The sequence below is a fragment of the Branchiostoma floridae genome, chromosome 2, assembly GCF_000003815.2.
Source record: "Branchiostoma floridae strain S238N-H82 chromosome 2, Bfl_VNyyK, whole genome shotgun sequence".
NCBI classification, from domain to species: domain Eukaryota; kingdom Metazoa; phylum Chordata; class Leptocardii; order Amphioxiformes; family Branchiostomatidae; genus Branchiostoma; species Branchiostoma floridae.
In genome coordinates this window covers 34,241,144-34,263,379 of record NC_049980.1, presented here as the reverse complement: position 1 = coordinate 34,263,379, position 22,236 = coordinate 34,241,144, and the positions used below count along the sequence as shown (strand labels likewise).

Genomic DNA, 22,236 nt, shown 5'->3' with positions numbered 1-22,236 from the left:
ATCAAATAAACATGAAGTTTAAACATGTCTTAAGGGCGTTTTAATAAGTATTTATGGCAAATTTAAGCTGCTGAAAAGGCACCTAAACACACGTTATAATCCACTTAATGCACACGTATATGAGACGTAAAGAGGCTTTAGATCAAATAAACGTGAAGTTTAAACAAGTCTTAAGGGCGTTATAATAGGTATTTATGGCAAATTTAAGCTACTGAAAAGGCACCTAAACACACATTATAATCCACTTAATGCACACGTATATGAGACGTAAATAGGCTTTAGATCAAATATACGTGAAGTTTAAACATGTCTTAAGGGCGTTTTAATAGATATTTATGGCAACTTTAAACTGCTGAAAAGGCACCTAAACACACGTTATAATCCTCTTAATGCACACGTATATGAGACGTAAACAGGCTTTAGATCAAATAAACGTGAAGTTTAAACATGTCTTAAGGGCGTTTTAATAAGTATTTATGGCAACTTTAAGCTGCTGAAAAGGCACTAAAACACACGTTATAATCCACTTAATGCAATTGTATATGAGACGTAAAGAGGCTTTAGATCAAATAAACGTGAACTTTAAACAAGTTTTAAGGGGGTTTTAAAAATCATTTACGACATCTTTAAGCTGCTTAAAGACAACTGGAAAACCGGAAAATAAGGACTAACACGGACCTACAGAAAGACCACTTAAAGGCAATATTTACGTACTCGTATAAGTGGTGTATAGATCCGTAAAGGAGGAAAATACGTCAACATTACGCATGGTTTCAGCATCCTTAAATACCGTTTTTCGTGCCGTGTATGGGCAAACTTTAAATTTTTTAAAACTTTATCTGGGGACAACACATGGGCAAACAAAAAATAACAGTTAAAAAAACAATTTCCATATGTGTAGGGCTAGGGTTGTCAAATCCCTACCCAGGCCCCACTGCTGTGTTCTTGAGGAAAGCACTTCACACTGTTTGACTCAGGTGAAAGTGATTTTAAAAGCTTTGGCGAGAGACATCCTCTCAGATGGGGCATTGAGCCTCTGTTCACCATCCTGAAGAGCTATTTAAAAAGTATGAGTCTATTCTGATGTGAGTGGATTAAACCTATTGACCACAGGATTTATGAAGCTTGTACATACCTGTGTGTTTGGTCTATAGACAAGTGTTTCACTCAGGGTTATTACAAAACAAAGATATATCTTGCGTTGCTATTGATTGGCTATTAGTGTAAGTTGTGCAAATTGTTCATACATTGTATTATCTGCTTCTGTGCATCAGGTTTACAGTGTCACCCAGTCTGACTAACATAGCTCAAATAAACTCAAATCACACCTGATCTGACCCTACCTGAAGGTGTCCCCTAGCCGATCCGCAAAGTAGATGAAGTACTCCTTGTCAATCATCATGAGGTCACCTGAGTTCAGGTACATGTCCCCTTCCTCGAAGATGTTGCGTAAGATCTTCTTCTCGGTGAGTTCTCGCTTCCCCAGGTATCCCATAAAGGGAAGACCTTCAGCTAGTTTATTCACAAGAAGGCCAGGCTTTCCTGTTAAGCAGAATTTCAACAGATAATATATACATATACATTTGTATATATACAAATAGTGGTGCGTACCTAAAGCCCGGACTTGGAATTGGACCTAAAATGTTTAGGTCCAAGTCCAGAAAAAAACCTAAATGTCCGGAGCCAAGTCCGGACTTGCAAAAAGCAATCTGTCACTTATATGAGGGCCCCCAAGGGGGGGTACCGACAACGCTCTACGCTAAATTCGGGAGGGCCGTCTACGTAATACGCTAAATTATGGACGCTTCATTACGCTCTACGCTAAATTACGAAGTTTCCAATGCATTATGCAAATCTTTATTGTCTTTTGGCTGAATTCCACCGACGGCAGAACACGTGAAGAGGAGATCTAACTTGAACTTATGATTCCATCAACAAGATTCAAACAGCTACTTTGACGATATAAAAGCGCCCGTCTTGCTGGCCAGAGGCGGCGACAGCAAATTTCTTATGTGACGTAATTTTCAGCACTTGTAGCATCGAAAGCGGAGGCGCGACAATCTTAGGGGCGTCCGGGGGCATGCTCCCCAGGGAATATTGTGAAATCTTGACCCTCTGAAACACTATTTTCTGCATTTTGAAGGACAAACTTTGCTCACAGACTAAGCTAAGTTGAATGGCATTTCAATTAGAAATTCACATGGTTTTAGCTTTGTTTAAGCTGTTGAGGACAACGCCCCCAAACATCATTTTCAAATTTCGAGTGCTGAAACTAGTGAAAGCACGAACTGTCGCAAGGTACGTACGGGAAAATTTTAAAATTTGTACCCTCTGAAGCACCATTTCCTGCATTTTGAGGGACACATTTTGCTGGTAGACTATATGCTCAATGTAATGACATTTCTGTCAGAGAGAAGTTTTTGAGGGCAACGAGCGCTGGAGAGTCGTGAGCGCCGAAGGCCCAAGCAGTCGCACAGAGGCCAAAGGCCGCCCAGAGAAAAAATTGAAATCTTGACCCCCTCAAATACCATTTCCTGCACATTTTGCTTGTCTAATAAGCTAAGTTCAGTAAAGAAATTTCTACTAGTTGGGAGGCGACGGTCCCGCAACATATTTTCACCATGTCCACTGCCGAAGGGGTGAGCCAATCGCAAGGAAGGTCCGGCGAAATTTTGAAATCTGGACCCTTTGAAACGCAATTTCATGCATTTTCACGGGTAAACTTTGCCGGTAGACTAGTTAAGTTTAATGGAATTTTGATTATGATTTACGAACAATTCATATGAATTACGTTTTACGGTAAAATCCGGTTAGCTTCTACGTAATACGTTAAATTAAAGGGGCCAATATCGCTCGACGCAAAATGCACCGATTACGCTCTACGTTGAATTCGAGCGGTCCCGCTACGGAGTACGTAGAATTAAAACCGCCGATTACGCTCTACGGAAAAGGGCTTTGGGGGCCCCTTATATTCCCTTTTATTGTTCTAAACCATTTAAAACCTTCCATAGACAGTGAAATTTGCACTGAGACAAAAAAACGTTTCGTGTTTACACTGGCTGTATATAATTTGCATGTATTTTCCACATTGCATTTCAATTTTATGCATGCAATTTTATATGCACCACCCCCCTCCCCCTCAAAATAAAATTTCTAGTGCACATAATATGCAATGATAGGTTCAGGTCCGGACTTAAAGTCCGAACCTGAACCTGAACTGCTGGACTTGAATCCGGACCTGAACCTGAATATGAGTTTAGGTACGCACCACTATATACAAATAATAACAATGATACAAATAACATTTTTTTTTTTTTTTTTTTTTTTTTTATTACACAGGCAAAATACTAAGAAAGTTCATGTGCTTCGTTTTATGCAGAACACAATTGAAAAATGTGGTTTGAGTGAGATTGTGACCCAGAAACTAAACATAATGCAATGTAAAGAGAGGCCGATACCGACCTTCAAGCACCTTTGACCCTTTGCTGATGTCACTGTTCCAGTCTGGATGTGTGACATAGGCTTTGGGTCATTTTAACTTGATAAGGATCAGAGGACTGATCGAAACCTTGATGGTAATCACTTTATTTTGAGTACGGATGCAAAGTTTAAAATTGCAATATATAGAGAGGCATAAGTGCTGGGTAATGACCTAATTTGACCTCTGTACACCTCCCATCCTTTCGTCTGATTGGCTCCCCCGTGTCGATGTCACACTCGATCAGACTAAAGGGTTTATGTTTCTGCAGGTGGGAACGGAACATAAAGTCATAAAGTGATCTCGATCCAGCTTAGCTCACTGTTTTCTAGTGGTCATGACAGAGAGTACAGACGATATGTTTTTTACCTACTCAGGTAACAAGAACATTCCCCCAAGTTGGCCCAACTTCTTATCGAGAAGCACACTGTCAGTTGAACATGTTGTATAGTACATGTGGTTTCATAATTATAAGATTTTGTAAAATCAATGGTATTTGATATGTAGAAGAAGCACAAGTGTTATTTTGCAATGTTGATTGAATGAACAAATAAACAAATCAAATACGAGCGATCGCTGTTGTTGTTTATATCCGGGGTATTCGGCGGTTGGTGCCTACCAGGACGTCAGGAGATTAGATTAAAAATTTACTTTTAAAATAGCAGACCAAATTACCGGTTAATATGTAAATCAATCGTTTGCCAAACACCTGCTTTTTGCGTCAACATGACATCATCGCGATCGCTCGTATTTTCTGTCTGAAGTTGCTTGACACCTACCCTGTATCGCGGGGAGGCCACCCCGACTGCACCGACCTTGTTGTGAAGGTTGATGAGTGCCATCGTGCCCTCTGTCATCCCGTAGAACTCTCCAATCTGCGGAATCCCAAACCGGTCCTGGAACTGCTTCCAGATGTCCGGGCGGAGACCGTTCCCAAATGCCAGGCGGACGTGGTGGTCCTTATCGTCTGGGCGCTGGGGGAGAGAAATCATAATGAGTTGAAAGTTTTAACTCAAGAGCAACAAAGAAGTTACATTATCTAGCAAAAGTGAACAGACAGTAAAGATATAACGATGATCTAATTCAGTTTTATCTTGACCCACCCCCAAACCCCACCAACACCCACCACTCCCCCATACCTAAGAGTAATTTGATTATGGTTTCAAAGACTTGTTACTCAAATCGATTCAGGATAAAAGAGTATCTTCATGATTACCCTAAAATTAGCACAGTACTAATAAGTCAAATCCACTGAGTCAGACTCCGTTAGACTCAGAAAACACGTGTGTAAACCCAGCCATCACCTTACTAGTAGGTATAGGCAAGGATACCTTATTACCTCAGGTGCAGTACATAGATACCGCAGCAGCTCTCCGATGTAGAGAATCATCGTCGCCTTGTAACGTCTGCAGTCGTCCCAAAAATGGCGTACAGAAAACTTTTGCCTCAACGCTACTGTCGCACCTACAAAATACAGAACATGCAGTCATGGTTTACTCTCCAAGCACAGGCTTTGCTCTGGCTGATTTTGACGTGTTTTAGGCGTTTTTTTTGTGTGTGTCAACTGTGTGTGGGGGAGCTTCATATTCACATTTTTATACTGTTTTCTTCATGTGACGTCACAACAGCAGTGGATTGTTCATTCCTTGACAAAGACTGATGCTGTACAGTCGAAAAAAAAAATTTGGGTGAGTCCAATTTTGGTGTTGGAAATTACAGTTTAACTATTTCAAGAATGTTTTCTTCATGTTCGCATTTGGTCTGTGTCAAATAGCAGCAGGGGCTGAACCTCTGCTTGGAGAGCAGTCAAGGTCTGCATCAGAGAAAACATGATCAAGTTAATTGACACTAGCTTGATGAACAGTGCTTAACGACTCCCTAAAAACTACATCCCTTTCTAGTAGCCAGGCATGTGAAGTGAGTGACACAGCCAGTTATGATTCCAAATCTTTGGTCCAGAGGCCATTAACTGATGAATGCCTTTACTCAGAGTCTGGCTCTCTGACTCACCTATAGTTATGGCTGTCCCCAGCCCGAGCGTGAGACCGCTAGTGTGGTACAGAGGCAAGGTGATGTAGAAGACGTCGTCTGACTTGACATCCGAATAGTGGACAAGTGTGTTGCTCACTGCGGTAAACTTCGCATGGAGAATAATGGCTGCCTTCGGGAGACCTGCACAGTGGGGGTCACCAATTATGCAAGAAAACAAGAAATGTCATTAATTTATATGATAAAGACGGTGTATATGGAGGCCCCCCATCTATAAAACAGTTTCTGTAGCCCTGGACCACACAACATTTGTGCAATCACTACAGCAGGGGGCTAGTCCACTGGTAATCTCCAAGCAGATCCTACGGTAGCATAAGATAGTATCAAAAGCTGGCAGAGGAGTGAATGTCATTGTAGAATCTGCTTGGAGACTAGTCCACTGGTAGTGGTGTGTGTGTTCAACCGCCGTACACTTTCCTGAATGCTGAGTGCTGTTATTAAACTGAGAAAGTAACATGAAGCATTTTAAAAGTCTCCAGCGTGTCTCAGCCGGGAATCAAACTTTAGACCTACCGAATGCAAGGCGAACACTCCACCCACTTGGCCACTGCACGGTATTAAAAACCTCTCTACTAGGCATACAATACTGTGAAATATGTTGTATCATACAGCACTTTAAGTCATACCTGTGACGTGAAAACGTTCAATACGGGTGTTCTGGACCGTGTGATAACTTCTGTATCACACAGGCTCAAAGTTTGTATCACGCAGGCTTTCCTCGAGTAAAAGAACCATTTCGAGCGGGCCGAGTGTGGCACAGTTGGCAATTCGAATACCTGATTCGGACGTTGGAACATTGCTGTTCGAGGGCACCAAATTTGTTCAACTTCTGGCACAAAATATGGGTTTTCTGAGATGGGTATGACATAAATAAAATACAACACGGTGTATTCTAAATGTATTGTATTGTACTCTTGACGTATTACGTATTGCACAGACTCACCAGTGGTTCCTGAAGTGTAAAAGTAGCAGAGAGTGTCTGCGGGAGTGATGGTGACCTGGACTGGCAGTGGTTGGTCAGATTCTCGCTGGACCGGTCCATCCCAGGCAGACAGCCCGGCAGGGGGGTGAGCAGAACCCTGCAGCCAGATGGTAGCACCTTCCGCCTGCAGTTCCAGCAGGACCTCCAAGGTGGCGTCCAGCAGTGGTTGTCCTGGGAGTTATTTAGTACAAAGGAAGTACCATAGTAACAAGGAGGTTAAAAAAAAGGTGATTTTTAACCTCCTTGGTAGTAAGAATAAAACATGAATAACTTTGTAAAATAATAAACATAATACATGTACTTCCATACTAATATACAAATCGGGACATTGGAATTTGGGTAACTCCAACTTTCCTTATATAAATGACACTCGGATGTTTTTTTTAATATCGTTTATACTGCAAACCTGCCTGAAGACATAACACACCAGGTTTGTACTGAACAGTACAAATGGCATATCCAGAAAGATCTATTTGATCCATTCACACTCCTACGCCATTCAGTGGCCAATGGGGCTGGAAAGATCGACTGGAATAATATCTGGAGTCACACTAGTTTATCGATATGTTTGTCCACTGAACTGTGAACTTTACCTTGCCCCACAATGATACCTGTCGCTCCTGCAACAGTGCATGACTGTGCCTGTCCAGAGATATCGTTACGGATGTTAACTGTAGTTAACGTTAGTTGTACCTTGCCCCACGATGAGTCCTGTTGCCCCAGCGACCCTAAAGCAGTGCAGTAGAGCCTGTCCCCGCAGGTTGGTGTTGAGAAGCGCCATCTTCACCCCGACTCTCGCCAGACCCAGGAACGTCCAGATGAAGGCAGGCTCGTTGTAGATCAGCAGGGCAACTGTGTCCCCCTTCTGGTACCTAGACAGTATACAGTAAAAGCCAGTTAATTGCACAACGGATAATCGCACACTTCTGTTAATTGTAGTTTGTACGAGATCCCAAAATCCCTTGGTGGTACGGTCCAGCTTAATAACTTCCCTTTGTTGCACCATTCGGATAATTGCACGAAAAGCACTGTCAGATGGGGGCTGCAATTAAGCGGCTTCTACTGTACTTGTATAAAACCTTTCACAGAGATCAGGACGCATGTGTGGCAACAGGAGTTCTAGGTAATAATTGTCAAGGGATAGGTGAGGTGAGGTGAAAGTCCCTGAAAAGAAAACAGTCCTCATTTGACCATTGCATAACAATGTCCAGATTCCTGTCGCCACACAAGCGTCCTGATCTCTGTGAAAGGGCTTATTCAAAAGAAAGGTATGATATCTGTGTTGATTGGGAGACCCAGGTTCAAACGTAGGGCGTCTCGGTTGGGACTGCATCCATCTTTTGGAAGGGGCGTTTTAAAATACTTAAATAGGGGTCCTGTGTTAGAGGTGCCCCGAGCAAGGAAAGGGCTAGCAACTGCTATGCTCACTGAAACAGCCATATGTTCCACTCCGCACAAGGACGGGGTGAACAATAACACGTGTCATAAACAAAGTCGCTTACCCCTTGCCGTGGAAGAGGTTGGCGACCCTGTTGGCCATGGCGTCCACCTCCCCGTACGTGTGGGCCTCGGTACCGAACAGGAGGAAGGGCTTGTCGGGGTGCCTCCTCACCGCGCCCGCGAACTCCGTTACCACCGAGCCGCCGGCCTGCAGGACCTTTCTGAACACCGCTGTCCTGGTTAACTCCTGCTCAATCAGCGGGCCGTCCCGCAGGTCGGCGGCGGCCGCAGCGGCCTCGTCCCCCGCCGACCCTGTCTCCTCGTCCCGGGACATTTCGTCTGGATTCACCTGAAATTTTCAGACGTAGGAATTGTTTGGCGACCAACCCAAGTGTCTGGTGGTGTGTCCGGCCACGAATGAAGCCGGTATCATCGGACTTTGCCCATTTGGTGACCTTTGTAGCTCTGATAAGTGGACATATATGTTACTTAGTGTCCCAGTTAGTGTCTCAGTTATGCATGTTTGGGGTGCTGCATGCTCTTCTGATCATTATTCGACACCACGCCCCCTTTTTGGAACAACCCATTTCGACAGCGCAGAACTGAATCGAAATTCTACGAGATAGAAAACACAATATGGGGTATTAACTCACACGTTGTAAATAGAAAATAAAACTGTGAGCATAACGTAGTCATTGTTTCACAATTCCACAGTTTCAAGAAACACAAGTGAATATTCAATATGAATCGAAAATAAATTGACCATTATCATAGCCCCTATTATCTTAGTGGTTTGTTCCACAAAGAGTAAAGTTCGGCGGGGCGATTTTAGGGTCACTACACGCTGCCGAAGGTCGGTGTGAAAGCTGAGCTGTGTGACCCCTGTTCGGTCCTGTTCCTTCTACGCTACTTCCAGCACGTTCCAGCCGTCATTCGTGTTCACCATGGGCTGGGAAACTGTCCTGTACAGCGTTCTAGCTGGGGTGGTCACAGCGCCGATTCTGATCAAGCTGTTCTACCCGCATTTCCTCACGGACGCCAGGTTCATCCTCAAGGCATGTGCTCTTGCTCATTTTTGGTGACCCTGGAATTTCTCGTTTGTCTGCTAAATAGTCACTCTCTATGTGTGTGATGTAGGGCCGGCTGTGCTTTTTTTATGATAGCATATCAGCTCGATTGTGTACTGTATCTCAACCAAACCATTGTGGTTCGTAGCACCGTGGTCTTGTAGTGGTGAGACCAGCTCCACAACTTTATACAAGGCCATGCATGGCAAGTTAGGCTTCGAATGAAAGACACATTTCATAGCGTAGGGAATGTAGTTTTTGGCCGGCTAACTTATTTGATGCGTTATCTGTCTATTTTCCTTATTTCTGCTATCTTTAACAGCGACATTTGGAGCCTGGTAGAGGATAGTCTATGGAAGTTTTACAATAAACTGGGTACAATTATCCGATTGCTATCAGGAACACGAAAACACACAGTCATGTAACACCCTCCCCCCCCCCCCCCCAAGCCCGTCTCATGGAGTCTGCTATAAAGGTGACAATAACGTCTTTAGTGACAGTGCATTGTCTCCGTGAAGCGACCTCTGGACTGTCAGCTCCTGTTACAGATCACACTGTATGAAGCAATGCACGCCTAAGTTAGTAACATTAGACAATGTTAGATGCTGAGTATTGTTTTGTAAATATTCCCTGGAGACTCACAGGCATAATTATCAACCTTGGTAACATGATCCCCTATGAAATCATGTGGGAACCCTATTATTACAGAACAATGGAATGTCCTAATGGAGCGTAGTTAAAAATGCTGTTCAGGACTGGAAAATACATTGTTCTGCATACCTAAAATGCTTCAACTGTCAAAATAATGTCTTCTAGACAAACTCTACCTGTACCACCCCATTTTGATTGTCTGTCAAAAAGGTGGCTGCACAACATTGTTTTTTGTTCTCTTGTCATCTCTGCAGCATGCTTAGATTACAGGGCATTGTACTGGAAATCATTTCAGTCCTTAGTTTTGCATTCTACAGGTGGTTTAAAAATCAGTGCAGCAAAGTAAAATCTGTGTAAACAGCCCACACGGCCCCAACCAAGGCCATCAGGTGTTGACCTTGACCCAACACACAGGACCGTCCACTGGTATTAGGCATGAGGAAAAGGAATATTGTGGTTCTGGTTACCCGACCAACCCTCAGGGCAAAACCTGCCGACTCTAGCCTTTCGTGAGATCAACTGCTGGGAGGGGACAGAAAATTTTCAATCTTTTTCAATTCTGAGTGACAAAATTAAAAATTTCCCCCCACATTTCACACTATGTTATAAGAGTTTATTTAAGACTGTGCAGTAAACATCGATACGTCTGTTTCCAAAATCTGTCCACTTAACTTCCATTAATTGTGTGGAAGCAAAGTACTAAAAATATCCTGGAGTGAGACGTACATGTAAGCTACTCTGTCATTATTCATTATCATTATTCATGCATTTATTAATACTAACAGTCTCTTTTGCCCTGTGCCCACAGTCCATCCCTATAACCAAACTAGAGAAGAACATCAGCATCATTGTTATTATCATTATTCATGTATTTATTTATCTATTGATAATCTCATCTTTCCTGTGCCCACAGTCCATCCCTATAGCAAAACTGGAGAGGAACATCAACATCATTCATTGTTGTTATCTAGTATGTATTTATTTATCTATCTTTCCTGTGCCCACAGTCCATTCCTATAACAAAACTAGAGAAGAACATCAGCATCATTGTTATTATCATTATTCATGTATTCATTAATATTATCTCTTTTGTCCTGTGCCCACAGTCCCTCCCTATAAGTATAACCAAACTGGAGAGGAACATCAACATCACTCGTACACTCCCTCACAACATAATTAATTATCATTAATGTTCATGTATTTATTTATCAATATTATCCCTTTTGTCCTGTGACCACAGTCCCTCCCTATCACCAAACTGGATAGGAACATCAGCATCATTATTATTATTCATGTATTTATTTATCTATTGATAATCTCATCTTTCCTGTGCCCACAGTCCATCCCTATAGCAAAACTGGAGAGGAACATCAACATCATTATTATTATTCATGTATTTATTTATCTATTGATAATCTCATCTTTCCTGTGCCCACAGTCCCTCCCTATCACCAAACTGGAGAGGAACATCAAGAACAATGTGTCCATCATCACCCGTTTCATCCAGCAGGCTGCAGCCCGACCGGACAGGCGGTTCCTCATGTTCGAGGAGGAGGTGTACACCTACAGGCAGATGGACCGGTGGTCTAACAGGGTCGGGAACTTCTTCCATGGACAGGGGCTGCATGCAGGTGAGACATGTGTATCTAAACATAACAGGTATGGGTACAGGTACGGGTACAGGTACAGGTATAGGTACAGGTACAGGCAGATGGACCGCTATTCCAACAGGGTCGGAAACTTCTTTCATGGGCAGGGGCTGCGTGCAGGTGAGACATAACATCAGGTACAGTACAGGTACAATACAGGCAGATGGACCGGTGGTCTAACAGGGTCGGACACTTCTTCCATGGGCAGGGGCCGCGCGCAGGTGAGGCTAGGGATGTGTAACTTAATAAGGTAAGGTACATCAGGTACAGATACAGTTATGGGTATGGGTACAGGTATAGGTACAGGTACAGGTACAGGTACAGGTACAGGTACCGGCAGATGGACTGCTATTCCAACAGGGTCGGAAACTTCTTTCATGGGCAGGGGCTGCGTGCAGGTGAGGCTAAACTTGTGTGCCTAAACATAACATCAAGTACATAGGTACAGGTGCTGATCAGTGCCTGTACCTGAGGATCAGGTTTAGGTCTGTACCTACGGTGGTGTTGTTGTGTTGGCATAATGGTTAATGTGTCTGGCCCAGAAGCCAATGTTGTGAGCTTTTTGAAAAGAGTTCTAAAGGGGATTTTCCCCAGTAAAAGCTGTAGATACAGTACATAGCGTCTGTCTTCTCTGTCTTGACCAGAGGAAGATTTGAGATCACTTTCACATCCCTAGGTGAGACAGTCGCCATCTTCATGCTGAACGAGCCAGCGTACCTGGCCGTGTTCCTGGGACTGTCCAAGCTGGGGACGACCAGCGCCTTGCTCAACAGCAACCTCCGGTCCAAGTCGCTCCTCCACTGTTTTAACGTCAGCGGGGCCAAGAACCTGATTGTGGGGAAAGGTGAGCTTGAACATGCATCAAATCCTTCTGCACAGTGCCTTTAGATGTCATTGGACAGGCCACTGATGGCCAGTGAACACCAATGGAAGTCTGTATTGGCGAAAATGTAAAAATAGGCAAGTTCAGGGTGTCATAATCTCATCCGGGAACATTCCAGGTCATAAGAACTCACCCCACAGAGCTGCCCACTATCTCAAGAGTCTAAAAGTCAGACTTTTTTAAAATTCCTACCAGCGAAAGTCACCGCAGCCCTCAAATATGCTGCCATCTTGCCTTCTCATGACGTCAAGTTAGGGACTGACCACTTCAAATTAGGGGTCAGCACAGGACTAAAAAATTAACCAGAACCTTGTTATTTTGCCTAATCTGAACGTCCGCACCCTACACTGTATCACCAATAAGAAATGTTTCTTACATTTTCCTGCTACAAGTTGAAAATAGGCTAAAATACTGTATGGACTCGAAGTTCGGCTGTGTCAATTAGGGTCATTGCCCTGATGTGAGGTATATCAGATTATGCATTTTGTAATATGATAGAAGAGGTAGAGGCAACCAAATTTTATCTGTGTTAATATATCCATAGAGTTGAGATGGCTAATTCTGGTCTATATAATTTATCCCATTCCAAGTTTAAAGTCTTTGGTTTCATTGCAGTGTTAAGAATATTTTTTTTCAGATATTAATCAAAATTTTTTACATGGTGAACCTTTCATTTCTTAACAGAGGAAGCTCTCAGAAGCGCCATCTTGGAGATTCTGCCAGAACTGCAGCAGCAGGGTGTAACAGTGTGGGTCCTGGGTGACCAGGTCCAGGAGAATGGGCTGCTGCCATTGGAGGAGAGGGTGGAAGCAGCATCTGGTGAACCAATCCCAGAAGAGCTTAGAGCAGACATCAAAATGAAAGACATTATGGCATACATCTACACCTCAGGCACAACAGGTTTGTCAATGTTTCAATGATCCTGAAAGGAAAAAAAAAGAAAAGAAATAAACTTATCCCATACATGTATAGGTGTAGTTATGACCAGTGTATATCAAAAATCTTTCAGGTTATAGATATAACTCTGCACCCATCATATCTATGCGTCCACTATGTCTTACTCTCACGAGAAAGAGCGAGAAGATCAGACGGTAAATCGAATAGTGTGTGAATTTTTATAGTAAATCTTAACTCCTACAAAGGAATTTATTCCATTGATAATACATGTAACATCAAAGATAACACAGAAGATGCTTCCTGTTTGGATGCAGGTATTACTAAAAGATTTGATTTTTAACCCATTTGTCTCATATATTCAAGCAAAACTAATCAGCATTTTGGTCTTTGTTAAAGTCACATCTAAACAAACTGTAACTTTAATAATTTGTTACACACAAAATACATTATATATTACATTCAATGACCAGCTGCCAATAAAAAGCCTTCTTTGTCCCCTCAGGTCTCCCCAAGGCAGCCAAGGTGTCCTATGCGCGGATGGTGTACGCTAGCATGTTCTTTGGCCTGAGTGGAGCTACAAAAGATGATGTAGTGTACTGTGCCCTGCCCCTGTACCATAGTGCAGCCCTGTGTATAGGATTGGCAGGAACAGTAGAAACAGGTGAGTAGTGTACTGTGCCCTGCCCCTGTAGCATAGCGTGTACTGTGCCCTGCCCCTGTACCATAGCGTGTACTGTGCCCTGCCCTTGTACCATAGCGTGTACTGCGCCCTGCCCCTGTACCATAGCGTGTACTGTGCCCTGCCCCTGTACCATAGCGTGTACTGTGCTCTACCACTGTACCATAGCGTGTACTGTGCCCTGCCCCTGTACCATAGTGTACTGTGCACTGCCCCTGTACCATAGCGTGTACTGTGCCCTGCCCCTGTACCATAGAGTGTACTGTGCCCTGCCCCTGTACCATAGAGTGTACTGTGCCCTGCCCCTGTACCATAGCATGTACTGTGCCCTGCCCCTGTACCATAGAGTGTACTGTGCCCTGCCCCTGTACCATAGAGTGTACTGTGCCCTGCCCCTGTACCATAGAGTGTACTGTGCCCTGCCCCTGTACCATAGCGTGTACTGTGCCCTGCCCCTGTACCATAGAGTGTACTGTGCCCTGCCCCTGTACCATAGAGTGTACTGTGCCCTGCCCCTGTACCATAGAGTGTACTGTGCCCTGCCCCTGTAGCATAGAGTGTACTGTGCCCTGCCCCTGTAGCATAGAGTGTACTTTGCCCTGCCCCTGTAGCATAGAGTGTACTGTGCCCTGCCCCTGTACCATAGCGTGTACTGTGCCCTGCCCCTGTAGCATAGAGTGTACTGTGCCCTGCCCCTGTAGCATAGAGTGTACTGTGCCCTGCCCCTGTAGCATAGAGTGTACTGTGCCCTGCCCCTGTAGCATATAGTGTACTGTACCCTGCCCCTGTAGCATATAGTGTACTGTGCCCTGCCCCTGTACCATAGAGTGTACTGTGCCCTGCCCCTGTACCATAGAGTGTACTGTGCCCTGCCGCTGTAGCATAGCGTGTACTGTGCCCTGCCCCTGTAGCATAGAGTGTACTGTGCCCTGCCCCTGTAGCATAGAGTGTACTGTGCCCTGCCCCTGTACCATAGAGTGTACTGTGCCCTGCCGCTGTAGCATAGCGTGTACTGTGCCCTGCCCCTGTACCATAGTGTACTGTGCTCTGCCCCTGTACCATAGTGTACTGTGCCCTGCCCCTGTACCATAGTGCAGCCCTGTGTATAGGATTGGCAGGAACAGTAGAAACAGGTGAGGGGATAGAATATTTTGATATCCGTAACCCTCAGAGACACTTTTCTGCATTTTGACTGCCAAATTTAATGACAGAAAGATAATGCCAAAAAATTTTTACTTCTGTACCTATCTGTGTCTATATAGCTGGTATAACTGCCCTTTGGAGTAACACATGATCATTCATAACGCTAGGTTACCTATTTCCTATATCCGTTGTATTTGAAAACAGCGTATTTAGGCAAATTATCAAGACGGACGGTGGTTTCAAATTGCAATATTCTAAAAATATTGCAGTTTGAAAGCACCGTCCGTTGACTTGATGTCCCGACTAACCTGCTTTCAAAAACAACGAATATAGGTTATCCAACGAAAAAAGGTGAACTAGCGTTACATCCATCTATTCATTCATCCATTCTCCATGTACCTACTCAAGTCTTGGTTCCTTACCTAGGCTGTACCTGGGTGCTGAGGAGGAAGTTTTCAGCCTCCAAGTTCTGGGACGACTGCAGGAAGTACAACGTGACGGTGGTGCAGTACATCGGGGAACTGCTGCGCTACCTCTGTGCTCAGCCAAAAGTAAGTTTGTTTGTTTGAACCTTTGTTTATTCGTCAAAGCTCAAATCGGCCTGCAGGCCATTTTTCATTGAGATCATGAAGGAAGAGGTGAGATACAGACAACGTAATAGAGATACAGTCAGTATTATAACTACCACTAAGTACATCGGGGAACTGCTGCGCTACCTCTGTGCTCAGCCCAAAGTAAGCTCACCACGAATTTTATTCTTCATCAGAATGTACTCATCTTATCTCTATAAAGAAACAAACAAACAACTTCATCCCATCTGTCCCCAAGTCTAAGTATTTGTGGCACCACAGAACATTTGGCAAACATTTTTTTCCACCCTACTCGGTTTTCTGTTTTACTCTAAGTTAGTGTTTCATTTTGTACCGTGCATGTCCATTTTCTGGTACTATCTTGACTCCCATCTGTCTGCCTCTCTCTTTTTTCTGCTGAAATAAAATTCATCTATGATATAATTGATACATGAAAGATTTCACATGCTAATTCTGTACACATACTTCTCAAGTTGACCCATTACTGATGTCACCTGGTCAGGTCATGTACTGTAAGTGTCGTAGACGGAAACTTGTCGGTGAGCACTTTTTTAGTAAAGACTTTTTGTGTAAAATCTGTCCAATACTGCTGAGGTCTGACATTGTCCTTCCTGTCCCAGCGAGCGAATGACAAGGATAACCAGGTGTGGGGCGCGCTGGGTAACGGTCTTCGTCCCGAGGTCTGGTCGGAGTTCCAAGAGAGGTTCGGTGTCAGCGATGTGGTGGAGTTCTACGCTGCAACGGAAGGAAACGTCGGCTTCGTCAATGTTCTCCAGAAGTTTGGCGCTATCGGGTACGCCTCTCCTCTGATGAGGGTAGGTGAAGAGACATTCTTATTTATCATTTATTTGTTGTAGACGAAAGGTAGTAAATTCTACCTGAAATGTCTGACAGTTTCCCAAATCATATCCAGTTGCATATTGAGTAATTGCTATGCGACATATTTATCTCCTCTCGTTTTCAGAGATTCACTGGTCCTAGTATTGGGCAAGGCAAACGTTACAAGACCATTTCCACTTGCCTGAACCAACTTTTCCAGTTCCCTGACCCTAAATTTAAATGATTCAAAGCTAGAGACAGCCCTGATCTACGGCTAAGTAGTAATTCACTAATTAGTCTAGTAGATGAGACAGTTCTGTTCTGAGCTTGCCATCTTGCTTTTTGAATAGTTTGATTTTGAACAATTGCTCCAGACAGTCTTTCATGCCACATAGCATATTTCCCTAATTTCCGAATTACTTATTTGTTTAAACTGTAGATCACAGTTTCCATTGTTTCTTGTATTGCTGTCTGTAGTCATGGCAACTCTTTTGATCTCTCCTGCAGAAATTACGACCGTGCAACTTCGTGAAGTACGACGTGGCGACTGGAGAGCCTATCAGGGATGAGAACGGGTGGTGCATCGAGACCAAGCCAGGTCAGGGTTTATCTTTGGCATTTTCTCTAACACAAAGGCTTCAGTTTAAGTTTTTTCAGTACGCTAACATTTGTCGCTACTTGCATATTTATGTCGTATCAGTGACGCAAAAACGTTCGATACGGGTGTTTCGGACCGGGCCATAACTTCCGTATTGCCTTCCATAAAGGCGTATCACACGGGGCTTTCTTTGAGTAAATCGAACCATTTCGACCGGCCCGAGTGTGGCACGGTTGGTAATTCGAATATCTGATTCGGACGTTGGAACATTGCTGTTGCAATACTTTTTGTTCGAGGGCACCAAATTTGTTCAACTTCTGGTGCATTTCGCATCAAAACATGGGTTTTCTCAGGTGGGTATGACATAAATGAAATACAACACGGTGTATTCCGCATCACCATCGGTCCCAGCCCTCCCGCCCGTGGTCGGACTGGTACCTCGGGTGATACAGAATACGCTCATCTGTGTTGGTAGTAAATGTAATAATGCTAATAAATGCTAAACTATCTTCTAACACAAAGATGTGATTGGTCATCAGTATTGATCCTGAAGAAGGCAGCAGTGGTCGTAGAAAATTTGTATATATTTTTGTGTTAGAAATGCATTATAAATGCTTGCATATTTGTATTGCCCCTAGTAAACAGACTTGTTTTTCACAACCAGTGCTTTATTTCCACCAATGTTTCAATAACCGCCTGTCGCCTTCCTCAGGCAATTCTGACTTGTATTTAACCCCTGTGATGAATACAAGTTGGTAACAATACACTAATATCACTTATTGAATACTGTAAATGCATTTAAGTTCGTGAGGATTTAATTTCGCGATAGTGGGAAAAACGACTTTTCGCGGTGGTTTTAATTTCGCGGTAACACCATCGACTGCAGTCTAATACCTTAATAGAAAAATGTTCGCAGGTGAAGTGGTTACCGCGAAAACCGCGAACATTAATCCACCGCGAACATTTTCTGCATTTACAGTATTAGAATTGGCATGTAATGACATTAATAGATTGAAATTTTTCTTATGGAACTGAGGTTTAGAAAAATTGTTAGTATCCAACATTCCCCCTTCCAGGTGAGAACGGCCTGGTGATCGCGCCCATCACACAGAGGACGTTTTTCGACGGCTACGCGGGGAAGAAGGCCCTGAGTGAGAAGAAGATCCTGCGTGACGTCTTCAAGAAGGGAGACGGCTACTTCAACAGCGGAGACGTTCTGTTCATGGACACAGACTACTTTGTTTACTTTGTAGACAGACTCGGAGACACGTTCAGGTACTGGTAGTGTTTGGGGAGAGTTGTAAGGCCAAAAGGCCATTTCAATAGCCGTTGGGACACAAACATTTGTGCAATCACAGAGTTTAACTGTAGGTTATGGTCTTTGTCTGTGAATAGTTTCATCAGGTTGGTATGTCACTGAATAAAGAGACTCTCCTTGCATAACCATTACCTTTATTCTCACCAACGTTTCGGTGACCGTCTGTCATCTTCTTCTGTGAGCAGCGACACCTGTCCTGCACTACCATGTGAACCAGTTAGAATTGCCCAGAAGAAGGTGACAGACGGTCACCGAAACGTCGGTGAGAATAAAGCATTGGTTGTGTAAAAAGTATCTCTTTATTCAATGGTCTTTGTTTTCAACACAAGTACTTTGTGCTAAAGTAGGAAAAGTATTTCTTAAATCTTAGTATCAAGTATGACTCTATCAACTGGGATTGAACTCACGACCTAGAGTAAAGCCTGCTCTCTACTCACTTGGCCTTAGAGCCAGTCTCTCATTAGTTAGTAGCAGTATCCAGTATTTGAGTAGACTGCCCTGAGACAGTAAGGTACACCGGGTGGTTCTGTACACCGGGCTATGCTTGTGAGGCGCCTTCTCTTGACAGACTCTTCTAGCTTTATATTACTATTAGGTTACAAATGTTAACAAACATGAATGAGAGATAGTGCAATCCCTTACTGTGTGTCCTGTACATGTATGTATCCCTGCAGATGGAAGGGAGAGAACGTGGCGACCACCGAGGTGAGCCAGGTCCTGTCGGAACATGAACCCATCCAGGAGGCGAACGTCTACGGAGTCAAAATACCAGGTGGGTCACAGTGTAGGATGTAGTTATGATCACACCTGGCTCAATATCAACTCAAGGAAAATGGTTGGTGAGTGGGGCTGGTTGCTACAGACATGAGGGTTTTTGTTGTACAATAGAAGCTGTTTAATTGCATACCCTATTTCCAGCGTTTTTCGTGCAATTGAGGCATATGCAGAAATGCGAAGTCACTAACAATGGAGTGAATGGGTTTGGGGATTTCGTGCAATCGACTGATGTACAATTGACTGGCTTCTTAACTGTACACATAACGGAGCAGTAGACTAATGTCAACCCACATCAAAATCTCACTCACATGAAAACGTCTGAATTGCCCAGTCGGGCTAGTGGGGTAGAACATGCCTGATCGGCACTTTCACTTGCCGTGAACGATTGGACTATTGGCCTTGCCCAACCCTGCTTTGTAACCGCTGAACCCTGGAATATATAGAGCCTGTTGTGCATTGCTTTTGACGACTATAAAGAACGTGCAACAAATACTGGTAACAATAAGTTAAAGCCAAGATCACGTCTCATAACTCTTTTGCTTATCAGAAATGCCCATTCTTCCTTCGGGATACGACGGTCGAGCTGGAATGTGCATTGCTTTCTAAGGCTATAAGGAGCATACGCCAAATGATGGTAACAATAAAAGCAATAACCAAAATCACGTCTCTCAACTCTTTTGATCATACTAGGAAGGTAAAGAATTGCCCATATCTCCTGCAGGTCACGACGGCAGGGCGGGAATGGCCTCGATAATCGTCCGTTCCGACCACAGCCTGGACCTCTCTCGGCTGTACGAGCACGTCACCCAGTACCTCCCGTCCTACGCTGTACCACGATTTATTATTAAAAATGTTTGTCAATTCTTCCGGCAGGTTATGACGGGCGGGCGGGAATGGCGTCGATAATAGTCCGTCCCGACCACAGCCTGGACCTCCCTAAGTTGTACGAGCACGTCGCACAGTACCTCCCGCCCTACGCTGTCCCGCGATTTCTCCGGATGCAACAAGCCATCGATGTTACTGGGACCTTCAAACAGAAGAAGGTCTGTTTGTTTCTTTGATTAAGTTTTAACACATTTGTGGAAGGATTGACATAACAGGTGACCTTGTCGAGATGTCAATTTTAGTCAGGTTACTGTGTCTGCATGGAATTGGTACCCGGAATCTTCTAGTTCACTGTACTTTTGTCATGTCAATAAAGATTTCTTTGTAAAGATTTCCACTGGCTGGGGTTAATGAACTGTAAGGTCGGCCACTAGGAGCACGATTTTAGGCTACGGTGTCTGCATGGGATTGGAACCCAGAACCTTAAGTTAGATTCTAGTCCACCACCCTAACCACCAGGCCACCTTGCCCCCCACAGGTCGCGTCTGTAGAAGAGGGCTTCGACCCACGGCAGGTGAGTGACCCCCTCTACTTCATGGACACCAGCAGTAAAACCTACCGACCTGTAGACCAGGACTTGTACGACAAGATCATCAAGGGAGAGGTGACCGTCAACTGATGAACTAGACATGCCATACTGTAAATGCATTTAAGTTCGCGGGGATTTAATATCGCGGTAGCGGGAAAAAGGACTTTTGCTAACATTTCGATGTCTCTCAGATACCTTCCTCAGAGCTTTTGACTGAAGTTCTGCTTCTTGCCGCAATTTGTAGCCAATGTTTACTATAGGTGGCGCTTATGCAAAGAGAACACAATCCCAAACGTGGCTGAGTTTACATGTATATCCCCCCTCATGAGAACAAATTGGATGTGTAAAAGAATTCTCCGATATTCTAGAAGCACAATGATACTATGGTATTTATTGTAGAATTTGGAATGACAAAAATTAGAAGCCCTAATTAGCTTGGTGACCAAATGACCAACATTTTTGGTGACAAAATTGCTGACAAATAGACCTATTTTCATCTTTTTGTTGGAAATCTGCACAATGATCTAGGAGGACCAAAAAATTATGATGATAAAAAAGACTTTTGAGGGGATAATATTTTTGGCCTCAATATATCATTTAAGACATTTATTGACAGATTATTATTAGTACTATAAATGATAAACAGACAAGGCAGCTTTTTTGCAGTTATTGCAGATAGCCTAAAAAGCTTGGTTTATTTTCTGTTGTAATGTACATGTAGATAGGAGTAAATATGGTGTAAGAAATTTAAAGTAATTTTCTAGCCAACAAAAATAAGATGTAAATTTCAGATACTACTGTAAATCTTGAAAATGTGGTTTTGCTTTTGTCATTTATTTCTGTATGCAATCTCCAGCCATGAAATCATAACACTGCAAAAATGTGATTTGCCATTATGATAATGATTCTACTTTACTTCAGAATTCTTTCAACTACAAACCTCAAACACTGTGAAAACATCTGTTATCCAAAATCATGAAATAAAACCACTGTACAGCAAAAGTCATTCATTAACAGTGCCACTATTACAATTCTGCATGATGTATATTTTTTACATGCTGCATTTTGCAAGTAGATAAATGTATGCTGGGCAATGGTTAGCCTATTGAGCAATGCAATTTTTGTACCTTGTATTTTGTCTACCTCTAAAGAATCAGAAAATAGTAAATTTGGCTCGCCTAATATAATTATAAGGGGAGTGACATTCATTTAGGTACCACTTTGTTTCTGTATTGGAACTCTGGTTGTGAATTTGCTAAAACTTTGGTGCTTTTATCATGGTGGTAAATTTTACACTTTCTGTACATTTATACAAATGTATATCATTGCCAATGCATCTAATGAGACTCCTTAGAAATGTGTCATATTTGTCTCTTTGCGTTTTAAGACGTCATGCAGTAACTGACCATGTGCCATGCAGATATCTCCACCCTTCCACTTCCCAATACACTAGAGGGACGACTGAGAATTAACAGTATTGCAGATTACTTTGTGCTAATCATGAATAATTGTGTACAAAAAAACAAGCCAAATCATGTCATTGATAAGGTCATATTCTATTATGGGATGTAGAACATTTATCTTTTTCACAGAATATCTTTTTTTTCAAAAAAAAAAAAAAAACTGATCATTTTCTTTTATAAATTGTACATGTAGTTGGGTCATCCTTTTAATTTCCAAAATTCCTTTCAGTCATATTGAATATTATAGGAACAACTGTAAATGTATTGATTATGTTCTTTGTGACCTCACATTGTATTAATTAGGGATCAAAAAACGAAAGTTTGTTGATGAGTGAATAA

At 43.1% G+C, this 22,236-nt stretch overlaps 2 protein-coding genes across 3 annotated transcripts in view; one reads left to right on the top strand and one right to left on the bottom strand.

Moving 5' to 3' along the window:
- LOC118409454 (very long-chain acyl-CoA synthetase-like) overlaps positions 1-8,484 on the bottom strand; it is a 13,845-nt gene extending 5,361 nt beyond the window's left edge. Inside the window, exons 1-8 of the mRNA XM_035810489.1 lie at positions 8,012-8,484; positions 7,203-7,381; positions 6,471-6,680; positions 5,489-5,650; positions 4,818-4,942; positions 4,258-4,452; positions 3,653-3,743; positions 1,344-1,542 (exon numbers count right to left, since the gene is read on the bottom strand). Of these exons, the coding sequence (XP_035666382.1) occupies positions 1,344-1,542; positions 3,653-3,743; positions 4,258-4,452; positions 4,818-4,942; positions 5,489-5,650; positions 6,471-6,680; positions 7,203-7,381; positions 8,012-8,283 (1,433 nt within the window). The 5' untranslated portion in view covers positions 8,284-8,484. The remainder of the gene's footprint in view (positions 1-1,343; positions 1,543-3,652; positions 3,744-4,257; positions 4,453-4,817; positions 4,943-5,488; positions 5,651-6,470; positions 6,681-7,202; positions 7,382-8,011) is intronic.
- A 299-nt stretch (positions 8,485-8,783) lies between these two features.
- LOC118409453 (very long-chain acyl-CoA synthetase-like) lies at positions 8,784-22,039 on the top strand. Of its 2 annotated transcripts, XM_035810487.1 has the most exons (13): positions 8,784-9,004; positions 11,106-11,236; positions 11,476-11,537; positions 11,993-12,160; positions 12,884-13,099; positions 13,599-13,757; positions 15,345-15,469; positions 16,129-16,323; positions 16,835-16,925; positions 18,002-18,200; positions 18,918-19,015; positions 19,894-20,063; positions 20,384-22,039. In XM_035810487.1, exons 1-13 carry the CDS (start codon positions 8,894-8,896, stop codon positions 20,522-20,524), a joined length of 1,866 nt encoding a protein of 621 aa, XP_035666380.1. In that variant the 5' UTR covers positions 8,784-8,893; the 3' UTR covers positions 20,525-22,039. The 2 variants fall into 2 exon arrangements, with proteins under 2 accessions (XP_035666380.1, XP_035666381.1); XM_035810488.1 differs by lacking the exons at positions 8,784-9,004; positions 11,106-11,236; positions 11,476-11,537 and adding an exon at positions 11,368-11,436.
- Positions 22,040-22,236: the final 197 nt, after the last annotated feature.